We start from the raw sequence: 12,096 nt of genomic DNA, 5'->3' as shown, positions 1-12,096 counted from the left end.
TCCGTAGTTAGGCCTAAGATCCAAAAGATATTTCGGGACGTCTTTGAAAATTTCCACTCTTGACTGTTGTACTTCTAGGTTCTTCTGGTAGTGCCAACCCAAGATTCTATCTCTCTCTTCTTTAGTTTGAAGGGTGATCAAACAGTCTCTTATTCTATTCTTCTCTTTTTTCCCTCCTCTTCCAAGTCTGAAGGCCCTCACAATTCTAAACTCTTCTTGACCCAAGTCCAAGTCCCAAAAGTCAGCAAATTCCTGTGTGAGAAAGTCTGTCAAACTTTCCTTCTCCAATTCAGGTAGGGCTCTAATCCTCAGATTTGTCTGTTTTTCTTTAAGTTCAATCATAGCAAACGTCAACTTATGTTCATCAAGTTGCCTCTGTAGGGCTGGGACTCTCTCCAGTTGTGTTACTTTACATTCAGCAGCAGTGGCTTTCTCCCTGGCTTCCTCCGCAGTTTGCCGTAGCAAAGTAGATTCCTGTATCAATTTCTGGATGGTTTCTGTATTGGTATTCACCTTTTGTCCCAGATTATTTATACTTTCTGTATTTAGGTCGATTTTAGTAGTTGCAACATCCACTTTCTTGTTAAGCTGTTCCAGTGAATCATTTATCTTAACTAATGCAACCGCTAAGGCCTCTTCTGTCGACATTCCTCTTGGTTTTGAATGTACTGGTGCAGAGGTAGCAGCAGAAGAAGCAGGGAGGCCTGATGTTGAGCCTCTCCTGGGTTGCTGCCAAGTCCTCCCAGACCTTAATGTTTTTTCAACAGTTGACTGGTCTGTTTTTTCCTTTCCATTTGCCACAGCACTTAAAAGATTCAAGGTCAGTCCCAAAGTCTTACAGTTTTTTATCTTGCAGCTGGAAATTCCGCTAGCCCAGCTCTTGTAAAGCAACCAGTTTCAAAGGCTTCCACTAGGGGGAAACAGTTTCTATTTATATTCATAGAATCATAGAATCATAGAGTTGGAAGAGACCACAAGGACCATCGAGTCCAACCCCCTGCCAAGCAGGAAACACCATCGGAGCACTCCTGACATATGGTTGTCAAGCCTCTGCTTAAAGACCTCCAAAGACGGAGACTCCACCACACTCCTTGGCAGCAAATTCCACTGTCGAACAGCTCTTACTGTCAGGAAGTTCTTCCTAATGTTTAGGTGGAATCTTCTTTCTTGTAGTTTGGATCCATTGCTCCGTGTCCGCTTCTCTGGAGCAGCAGAAAACAACCTTTCTCCCTCCTCTATGTGACATCCTTTTATATATTTGAACATGGCTATCATATCACCCCTTAACCTCCTCTTCTCCAGGCTAAACATGCCCAGCTCCCTTAGCCGTTCCTCATAAGGCATCGTTTCCAGTCCTTTGACCATTTTGGTTGCCCTCCTCTGGACACGTTCCAGTTTGTCAGTGTCCTTCTTGAACTGTGGTGCCCAGAACTGGACACAGTACTCCAGGTGAGGTCTGACCAGAGCAGAATACAGTGGCACTATTACTTCCCTTGATCTAGATGCTATACTCCTATTGATGCAGCCCAGAATTGCATTGGCTTTTTTAGCTGCCGCGTCACACTGTTGGCTCATGTCAAGTTTGTGGTCAACCAAGACTCCTAGATCCTTTTCACATGTACTGCTCTCAAGCCAGGTGTCCCCCATCTTGTATTTGTGCCTCTCATTTTTTTTGCCCAAGTGCAATACTTTACATTTCTCCCTGTTAAAGTTCATCTTGTTTATTTTGGCCCAGTTCTCTAATCTGTCAAGGTCGTTTTGAAGTGTGATCCTGTCCTCTGGGGTGTTAGCCACCCCTCCCAGTTTGGTGTCATCTGCAAATTTGATCAGGATGCCCTTGAGTCCATCATCCAAGTCGTTGATAAAGATGTTGAATAAGACCGGGCCCTAGACAGAACCCTGTGGCACCCCACTAGTCACTCTTCTCCAGGATGAAGAGGAACCATTGATGAGCACCCTTTGGGTTCGGTCAGTCAGCCAGTTACAAATCCACTGAGTGGTAGCATAGTCAAGACCGCATTTTACCAGCTTCTTTACAAGAATATCATGGGGCACCTTGTCAAATGCCTTGCTGAAATCAAGGTAGGCTACATCCACTGCGTTCCCTTCATCTACCAGGGTTGTAATTCTGTCAAAAAACGAGATCAGGTTAGTCTGACATGACTTATTTTTCAGAAATCCATGCTGACTATTGGTGATCACAGCATTCCTTTCTAGGTGCTCACAGACTGTTTGCTTAATGATCTGCTCCAGAATCTTCCCTGGTATTGATGTCAGACTGACTGGGCGATAATGATTTGGGTCCTCTCTTTTCCCCTTTTTGAAAATAGGGACAACATTTGCCCTCCTCCAGTCTGCCGGGACTTCGCCTGTTCTCCAGGAATTCTCAAAGATGACTGCCAGTGGTTCTGAAATCACACCTGCCAGTTCTTTTAATACTCTTGGATGCAGTTCATCTGGCCCTGGAGACTTGAATACATCTAGACTAGCCAAGTATTCTTGTACTATCTCCTTAGTTATTCTGGGCTGTGTTTCCTCTGCTGAATCATTTGCTCCAAATTCTTCAGGTCGGGCATTGTTTTCTTTATCGGAGAAGACTGAGGCAAAGAAGGCATTGAGGAGTTCAGCCCTTTCTGTGTCCCCTGTTTGCATTTCACCATCTTCTCCTCTGAGTGACCCCACTGTTTCTTTGTTCTTCCTTTTGCTACAAACATACCCATAAAAGCCTTTTTTGTTGCTTTTAACCTCTCTAGCAAGCCTGAGTTCATTCTGTGCTTTAGCTTTTCTGACTTTGTGTCTACACGTGCTGGCTATTTGTTTGAATTCCTCTTTGGTGGTTTCCCCCCTTTTCCATTTTTTGTACACATCCTTTTTTAATCTTAACTCAGTTAAAAGTTCTTTAGATAGCCACCCTGGCTTCTTTAGGCACCTTCCATGTTTCCGTCTCATTGGTATTGCCTGAAGTTGTGCTTTTACTATCTCCCTCTTAACAAACTCCCAGCCATCTTGAACTCCCTTTCCTTTTAGTATTACTGTCCATGGGATCTCACCCAGCACTTCCCTAAGCTTTATGAAGTCAGCTTTCTTAAAGTCAAGAAATTGAGTCCTAGTATGCTTGGCTGCTCCTTTCCGCTGTATAGTAAACTTCAGAAGAGCATGATCACTCGCGCCTAATGATCCTTCCACTTCTACCCCACTAATCAGGTCATCAACATTGGTTAGGACCAGATCTAAAATGGCTGTTCCTCTTGTTGCTTCTCCCACTTTCTGGACAATGAAGTTGTCTGCAAGGCCAGTGAGGAATCTGTTTGACCTTATGCTCTTGGCTGAGTTTGACATCCAACAAATATCCGGGTAATTGAAGTCCCCCATTACTACTATCTCCCTTCCTTTTGCATGCTTGGCCATCTGTTCCAGGAAGGCATCATCTATGTCCTCCGTTTGGCTTGGGGATCTATAGTAAACTCCCACCATGAGGTCTCTGTTATTCTTCTCTCCCTTAATTTTGACCCAAATGCTCTCACTTTGGCTTTGAGGTTCTAAATCTTGGATCTCTTCACAGGTATACACATCCCTGACATATAACGCCACTCCTCCTCCTTTCTTGTCTGGTCTGTTTCTCTGAAATAGATTGTATCCCTCCATTATTACATTCCAATCGTGGGACTTATCCCACCAGGTTTCAGTGATGCCTATTATGTCATATTTAGTTTGCTGTACCAAGAGCTCTAGCTTATCTTGTTTATTTCCCATGCTTTGCGCATTAGTGTACAGACATTGAAGTCCATTAATCATTCCCCCGTGTCTCTTATTTAAGGATTTTTTCCTCCCACCACTAGGTCTGCGTGCTGTTTGCTCCATTCGGTCTATGACATTTGGATGATCATCTTCATCAATTGATAGACTCCTACCTTCAGGTGCACTGTCTCCCTCCCCCACATTAGTCAGTTTAAAGCCCTCCTGATGAGGTTTCTGAGATTTTTGGCAAAAACATTCCTCCCAACCGCTGTGAGGTGCAGCCCATCGCTTGCCAGAAGTCCATCTTCACGAAACTGCAGTCCGTGATCTAAGAATCCAAACCGTTCCTGTTTACACCATTTGCGAAGCCAGCTGTTCACTTCCAATATTTTTCCCTCTCTCCCTGGGCCACGTCGTTCAACTGGGAGGACAGATGAGATGACAATTTGTGCATTTAATTGCTTCAATTTCCTGCCCAGAGCCTCGTAGTCTCTTTTACAAGGTCTTCGCTGCGAGATCACATTCACCCGGTGCTATACCAGCTGCACTGGCTCCCGGTGGAGTACAGGATCAGGTTTAAGGTGCTGGTTTTAACCTTTAAAGCCCTATACGGCTTAGGACCCTCGTACCTATGGGACCGCCTCTCCTGGTATGCCCCACAGAGAAACTTACGGTCTTCAAATAAAAACATCTTGAAGGTCCCAGGCCACAGAGAAGTTAGGCTGGCCTCAACGAGAGCCAGGGCCTTTTCGGCTGTGGCTCCGATCTGGTGGAACACTCTGTCACAAGAGACCAGGGCCCTGCGGGACTTGACATCTTTCCGCAGGGCCTGCAAGACAGAGCTGTTCCACCAGGCCTTTGGCAAGGGCACAGCCTGACTCCCTCCTTCGGCAATCTTCGCGGAGCTCTGGCCCAATGGCTGCCAGTGGCTTGAATTAATTAATTTTAGAATGAATGATTTTAGAGTGTTGTTTATGTTGTACTTTTGTACTGTTTTATTGTTGTTAGCCGCCCTGAGCCCGGCTAAGGCTGGGGAGGGCGGGATATAAATAAAATTTATTATTATTATTATTATTTTGATCTTCTGGAGGCTATTGCTTGCAGTGTCGTTGGTTCCCACATGAACCAAGAGGAAGGGGTATTTGTCAGTGGGTTTTATGATTCCTTGCAGTCGTTCAGTTACATCTTGGATCTTAGCCCCGGGGAGACAGCACACCTCCCGAGACATCTTGTCAGGCCCACAGATCACTGCTTCTGTTCCCCTCAGTAGGGAATACCCTATCACCACTACACGCCTCCTCTTAGGTTTGGTTGGGGTTCTTCTGTGTATGCTGTCCGTTCCAAGGTCGCCTGCACATTCCCTGAGGACTGACTTTGCTGCTCATCTTCATATACCTGATCAACTGTAATGAGGGAGAGATCCTCAAATGGAGTCCGTTCTTCGTCTTCCATGCTAGGGGAGAGGACTTCAAAGCGATTGTGTATTTCTAAACAATCAGAGCGAACCCTGGGCCTCCTACTTCTTTGAGTCACGTTTCTCCATATATCTGGCACCTGTGTTGGTGAACTAGCCTCCTTCTCAGGGGTGTCCCCTGTCTCCTCCTTGGTGGAGACGGTGTTCTCTGTTGCTTCCAAGAAGAGCTCCAGCTCTCTAATTCTTTGGAGAGTAATGTATAGGCAGTAATGTAGTCAGTAATGTATCCTTTTAAACACAGTTCAAACAATCCAAAGTTAGTTTCAGTTTTCAGTTACTTTTACTCCTTTTTAAAAGCAGCCGGAGACCGTAGAAACAATGTTTTTCTCTTATTTAGCCAACTGTCAATGAACATTCTAAACACTGTCAATGAACATTCCAAAAGACGTCAATCCTGCTAGCAGCCCGTTTCCAGGGTCAGAGCGGCGATATTTTAACTCTCTTCGCTCTCTCCTACAGGCATACTCAGTCCACAACTTCCCCCCCTCTTCTCCTGCCTCCAAGGGGGGGGGGGGGTTAATGTTCTTTACCGATGGAAATTTAGTCTTTTACAAAAGGCTTTCCAAGACTTCAGCTTGCAGCCTCATTGCTTCAGTCTATTTACAAAAGGGGGAAGGCGGACTTCCTGTATTGAACCTCCCCGTTTCGATACCAAAATAAGCGTTTAAAAATCCAATTCTCCCGCTTCAGCTCTACTCACAGGCAGTTACTTTGAAATCAAATTTTCCACAGGAAAAAGTCAGTGCTCTCTGGTAACAGCTATGCGGCTTCGCTCCGTGGAAGAAGCAGACGACTCGAAGCACCGCGCCGCTCAACCCACGTCGCTCCGGACCCCCGAAACCGGGTTTCCCCGCAAGTAGGGGAGGCGCAAAAGGTGCCCGCCGTATCCCACGCTCACAGGCTTCTCCCGCCTGTGATTTTTTGCGGGTCTCTGGCAGCCAGACCCAGATTCCCACGGGGCAAATTCCTCCCGATCAGAGGAATTCCGCCATTACCGGAGGCACCAACCTGGAAGTCCTCCATAGCTCCCATTCCCTTCCAAACACACAGACAGGACAGTGTGGTGGCACCCAGGGAATAGTTGCAGCAGCCGGATGGCTGGCTGAAACACACACCATTGCACTCTTTTTGAATGGGATTCAATCTGAATCAGCCAGTTAGTGAACTTGGTGCTCCTGTGCAACAAGCCCACTACAAAATTGCTCTTTCCCTCACACTTCCAGGTCCCTCCAGCTGGGCTTTTTGAGTGTGATGGGTTTTTCTCACTCCAGAGCAGTTTGTCTTTAAGCTGAAGGTCACCAGGAAAGCAAGGGAGACTAAAAAAAAATTGCACTCTTTGTTTCCTGGAAGAAGATCAAAAGACTCGCCTGGACTAGAAGAGACATCTCATTAATGCCAAAGAAATTTGTCTGGCAGGGCAAAAAGCCCAGGATAAAATTTAAGATATTAACAGATGCGAAGGAAAGAGGGGGATTTGCCCTGCCAGATTTAAAACTGTACTATGAATCAGCAGCGTTCTGCTGGATTAAAGAGTGGATGCTCCTCGAGAATACAGATATCTTGGACTTAGAAGGTTTTAATAATGCATTTGGTTGGCATGCATATCTATGGTATGACAAGGTTAAAGTGCATAAGGCTTTTAAAAATCATATTGTCAGAAAAGCACTGTATAATGTTTGGACTAAATATAAAGATCTGTTGGAGAATAAAACTCCAAGGTGGTTGTCACCCTTGGAAGCTAAAGCGGTGAAAAAACTCAATATGAAGGTCAGGTGGCCAAAATATTGGGAAATTTTGGAACAAGAAGGGGATCAACTGAAATTACAGAGTCATGAGAAACTAAAAACAAAAGTACGAGATTGGCTCCATTATTATCAAATAATGGAGGTTTATAAACAAGACAGGAAAATTGGCTTCCAGGTGGAGAAATCAAAATTAGAAACTGAACTGTTAGAACCCAATGTTAAGAATTTGTCAAGAATGTATAACTTGTTGCTGAAATGGAATACACAAGATGAAACAGTCAAATCAGTCATGATCAAGTGGGCACAGGATATTGGACATAATATTATGTTTGCTGACTGGGAATGGTTGTGGACCACCGGTATAAAATTTATGGCATGTAATGCCTTAAAGGAAAATATTATGAAAATGATATACAGGTGGTACATGACCCCAGTCAAGCTAGCAAAAATATATCATTTGCCTGATAATAAGTGTTGGAAGTGTAAAGAAACTGAAGGTACTTTCTACCACCTTTGGTGGACGTGCCCGAAGATTAAGGCTTTCTGGGAAATGATATATAATGAAATAAAAAAGGTACTTAAATGTACCTTCCCTAAGAAACCAGAGGCCTTTCTTTTGGGCATTGTTGGCCAATTGGTGTCGAAGAAAGACAGAACCGTTTTCATGTATGCTACTACAGCAGCAAGAATACTCATCGCAAAGTACTGGAAGATCCAAGATTTACCCACTCTGGAAGAATGGCAGATGAAAATGATAGACTACATGACATTGGCAGAAATGACTGACAGAATCCGTGAACAGGGGAAAGAGACGGCGGAGGAGGATTGGAAGAAGTTTAAAGCTTATCTAAAGAAATATTATAAAATTAATGAATGTTAAAATGTCGAGGTTTTTGTAAGAAAAGGAGATTACAGCGACAAAACATTAAGTTAAAGAAAAGAACAATAAGGCAGTGTTTCCCAACCTTGGGCCTCCAGCTGTTTTTGGACTACAACTCCCATCATCCCTAGCTAGCAAGACCAGTCAGGGATGATGGGAATTGTAGTTCAAAAACAGCTGGAGGCCCAAGGTTGGGAAACACTGCAATAAGGGATAAATTTATTAAAATTAAATTTAGGATTTGCTGAAATAAGTTTGGAAATTGGGATGTAGAAAGGGGAGGTTTGGGGGAGTCGGAGAAGAGAGGTTTATGAAAAAAAGGAGAGGAAATTATACATGTTTGTTTGTTTCTTTATTTGTTTGTATTGTTTATAAAAATGTTGTAAAACCAATAAAAAATATTTTTTTAAAAAAAGAACTTTGGATATCTGCTTGGGAGGTTTCTGATGCAGTATTAATTTAACAAGGAGCCAGGAGTGTAACCGAAAGTAGACTGACCAGCTAGCTGAATCCAATTATATTGCTATGGGTGGGGGGACCTCTAACATTTTACGTTTGGATACTTGTACTTCCAGGGTGAATTGAATGGGTGGAGGAGGGGTGGTTGGAGGAGAGGCAGAAAGAAGAGCTAACTTGTCCGTGGCTAGGGGGCGCAATCAGGACGGTTCTGCCGGGGCGCAAGGTCACCTAACTACTGCTCTGCGCCTCTGGATCAGGGGTGGAGGCTGCTCATTGGGCCTGGGAGGGTGGAAGGCAAGGAGGCCAACAGTAGGTGGCGCCAGAGCCAAGGAGTGGCAGAGCCAATGTGTTCTGTATCTGAGATGGAGTGGGAAGGGGCTGGCGGCCACCGCAGCCATCCCATCTGCCCTCATGGACCGGCCAGAATCCACTGGGCAAAGAAGGCATCTTTACATTTTGAGCGCATTTCACAGGCCAGGAGCCAAGCACCCCTTCCTGAGGGGGAAAAGAGGCCCAGAAAAGATGAGCCCTTCCCAGCCCAAAGGCGTTCCCCTGAGATTCAGCTTCTGGGCTATGGCTAACCAGGTTAGGAGCAGGAATACTGGGAGCGGGAAGGAACTGATGTCATCTGCCAGAGCAGCTGGCTAATTGAAGGGAATGAGGTGATAACAAGGCTTTCAAATCTGAACTCTTGTTTGTGGCTGATTAGCATAGAGGGAGGTGGAGAACAAGGGCAATCGGAAGCAGACTCTGGGTTGTTTGTTCCTTCTCTTTGTTCGGGTTCCTACGTCACACCAGCAGTTTAAATGGCAACACTCCTTTGCAAGATTGTCCGCCTTTTTAATTGTTTGTTATGGAAAATCAATAAAATGATAAGTTGCCCCTGCCAAAGGGTTGCATGACATCTGGCTGAAGACTTTTTGTGCTAAACGTTGAAGCTATCCTGGTGTGTGTGTTTGTGTGTGTGTGTGTGTGTGTGTGTTGCAGAATGGTTTAATTATCTCATTCTCCTCCTAGCACATCGTCTTCTTTCAACTCTGGCTGCTGAATGAATGCTTTCTTATAATCATTCTTATGTTTAAGTGGGCTTTGGCCTCCTTCCAGACAGCAGCTTGAAAGGGAAGCAGAGGAAAGCTCAAATGATGACAGAAGGCAGGGGCATCCAACAACCAAGAGTTTTGGTTTGGATGTGACACTTTGAGAATTCCCCAAGCCATCCCGAAGCCCCCATTTCACTCTGGTCCATCTGAGTATCTCCTTTCCACCCATGCCTCCCCTCCCCCCCAAATATTCACAATTAAGAAATCAGAAAACAACCCCCACCTCTCTTTCGACAGAACTAGATGGAATGATCAGGCATAGCAACTCCTGCAGAGAGGATAAAACCAAAATGTTTCCAAGGGACACATTTATCAAACAAGATATCTGCCCATAGCTCAGTCAGTAGAGTGTGAGACTCTGCATCTCAGGGTCGTGGGTTTGAGCCCCACGTTTGGCAAAATATTCCTGCATTGCAGGGGGTGGACTAGATGACTCTTGTGGTCCCTTCCAACTCTACAATTCCATGATATCCTGTGAGGAGTAGTCAACTGAGTTTTACTCAGAAGAGATGCGTCAAAATGAACACAGCCACGTAATTTGTGCCCATCAATTTAAATAGGTCTGCTGTGGAAAGGACTGATGTTGACTACAACCCTGATGTTTTCTGATTATTTTATAGAGCGTTTCCCTCAATACCAAAAAATGGAGGCAGAGACAATTTACTGAATTTCAAAACCACCGAAGCTTTATTGAATGAACGAATCAATTTATTACAGTCACAAACCAGAATATGGACTTATACAGAGATAGAGAACATGTAGAAGAAGAAGAAGAGTTTGGATTTGATATCCCGCTTTATCACTACCCTAAGGAGTCTCAAAGCGGTTAACATTCTCCTTTCCCTCCCCCCCCCCCAAACAAACACTCTGTGAGGTGAGTGGGGCTGAGAGACTTCAGAGAAGTGTGACTGGCCCGAGGTCACCCAGCAGCTGCATGTGGAGGAGCGGAGACGCAAACCCGGTTCCCCAGATTACGAGACTACCGCTCTTAACCACTACACCACACTGGCTCTCATATATATGTAGGTTAAAATCAAAATCTATAAGCTAGAACACAGTAAAGAATACAGATGTGAACTAATTAAAATGTGTAGTTTAAGACCTTAACCGCTCATTTAAAATATGCATGTCAATGCTTTATTATAATTAAGGCAGGTAAAATAATTATTACTCTTAATAGTATTCATTGCTATGAGGCTTCTTGAAGCAATTCAGAATACAATCAACATTAGCAGAACACTTTCCTTTACAAGGACAATTTAAAAAGCAACAATTTAAAAGCAATAATAAAGTAATATTGCATAGGAAAGAATTCTAAAACAACAGCAATGATCACAATTAGCAACAAGACACAATGAAACAGCAAGCAAAAATTGCCACTCCATCATCGCTGAGCCTTGAAACTTGTGTCTTCTCCCCATAATCGAAACTGACATCAAGTCTTATGTCATCTGGAAGAGAATGAAGGAGAAGAGAGATGAATTTCTGCCACATTTACTGATTCACCAAATTGACCTGGCCCCCATTCCACCCTATTTACAAGGAGGCTTTATGGATCCTGTCTTTGGTGGCAACGACTCCTTCCAAGCCTGCAGTTTGGCCATCTTTGTGCTGTGGCAGGATTTCACAGCCACATGACCCAGGAGGTCTGCATCAAGCAAGGATGCTGCAGCTACTGAGTGGGCTCTCCTTAGTCTGGAAAGTGCGTCCCATGTCCCCAGGCTGTGGGTGTTACCTTCTTTGGGGCAGAAGTGAGCCAGCTCCAGAGGGACGAGAGCATGCTGTAGAGAAAAGAAAAGACCGTACTGGATCAGATGACTGATCTGATCCTCAACCCTCCCCCCCAAAAAAAGTAATGGGTGCAAGAGAACATGGAAGCAGACCCAAGCCAGGGAAGACTTGCTTCCATCATGGGATGAGTGAGTTCTATTGCCTGGCCCCAAGGTGGAAGTGTAAGATCAAGGAAGAGGGCAGGAAATGTCTCCAGCCTTGTCCGGCATCCCAGGGACACACATTGTGTTGTGCGCCTGATACCAGACTGTGATTCCTCCTGTGGGAATCCTTTCACAAGCCACTCTGGGAGCCTCTTGGGGCTGTGAAGGTGCCAAAGGTGAGAGACTTACCTTCAGGCAACTGAGCCTTCTTGCACAGGACATCAGCCAGCTAATGCCACTGGCTGTCAGTTGCCTCTCCGCTGCAATCGCACTTGTTGTGTAACCTCTCAGTTCCTGTGGGAGGAAAGGGGACCTCAGAATCAGGAGGCTGGTCTGGGGGAAAGAAGCCCTTTACACTCTCAGAGAGAGATCCGTTTCTGTTCTAAAATGGCAATGTCCTCCAGCCCCAAATTGTAGCTCTGCATCCAAGGCCCTCCTTTGGCTGTCTGGGCAAGTGGGCCTTTGCTGGCTGGTCCATGTGGCCAGCTTGCCTTACAAGAGGGGAAGGGCCCAAGAGGTGCACTGCTAGGTGGCGGCTTCTCCATGAAAGCTTTCTAGGTCAAACAGCCACTGAGGCCATCAAGATACTTACATTCATCAGCAAGTTCAGGGTCTTAGTGCTTGGGGCCTCCCAGAGGAGGCCTCCCAGCATCAGAGTATAGCGTTCCTCTAACTCCTGCAGGCAATGGCAATGAGGGAGAGGATGCGCCAAGCAGGGGAAAGAGAGATCAGATGTTGAGCAATGGGAGCAATGCTTAAAGCGTGT

The 12,096-nt window shown here is 45.2% G+C and overlaps 1 protein-coding gene across 1 annotated transcript in view; it reads right to left on the bottom strand.

Annotated features, from left to right (window-relative positions):
• Nucleotides 1-10,838: 10,838 nt before the first annotated feature.
• LOC144326330 (inositol polyphosphate 5-phosphatase OCRL-like) overlaps nucleotides 10,839-12,096 on the bottom strand; it is a 55,551-nt gene continuing 54,293 nt past the window's right edge. Inside the window, 2 exon segments of the mRNA XM_077922870.1 lie at nucleotides 10,839-10,847; nucleotides 11,520-11,624. Of these exon segments, the coding sequence (XP_077778996.1) occupies nucleotides 10,839-10,847; nucleotides 11,520-11,624 (114 nt within the window).

This window comes from Podarcis muralis, chromosome W (genome assembly GCF_964188315.1).
Source record: "Podarcis muralis chromosome W, rPodMur119.hap1.1, whole genome shotgun sequence".
Classification (NCBI taxonomy): domain Eukaryota; kingdom Metazoa; phylum Chordata; class Lepidosauria; order Squamata; family Lacertidae; genus Podarcis; species Podarcis muralis.
This window is presented reverse-complemented; position numbering and strand designations above follow the sequence as displayed.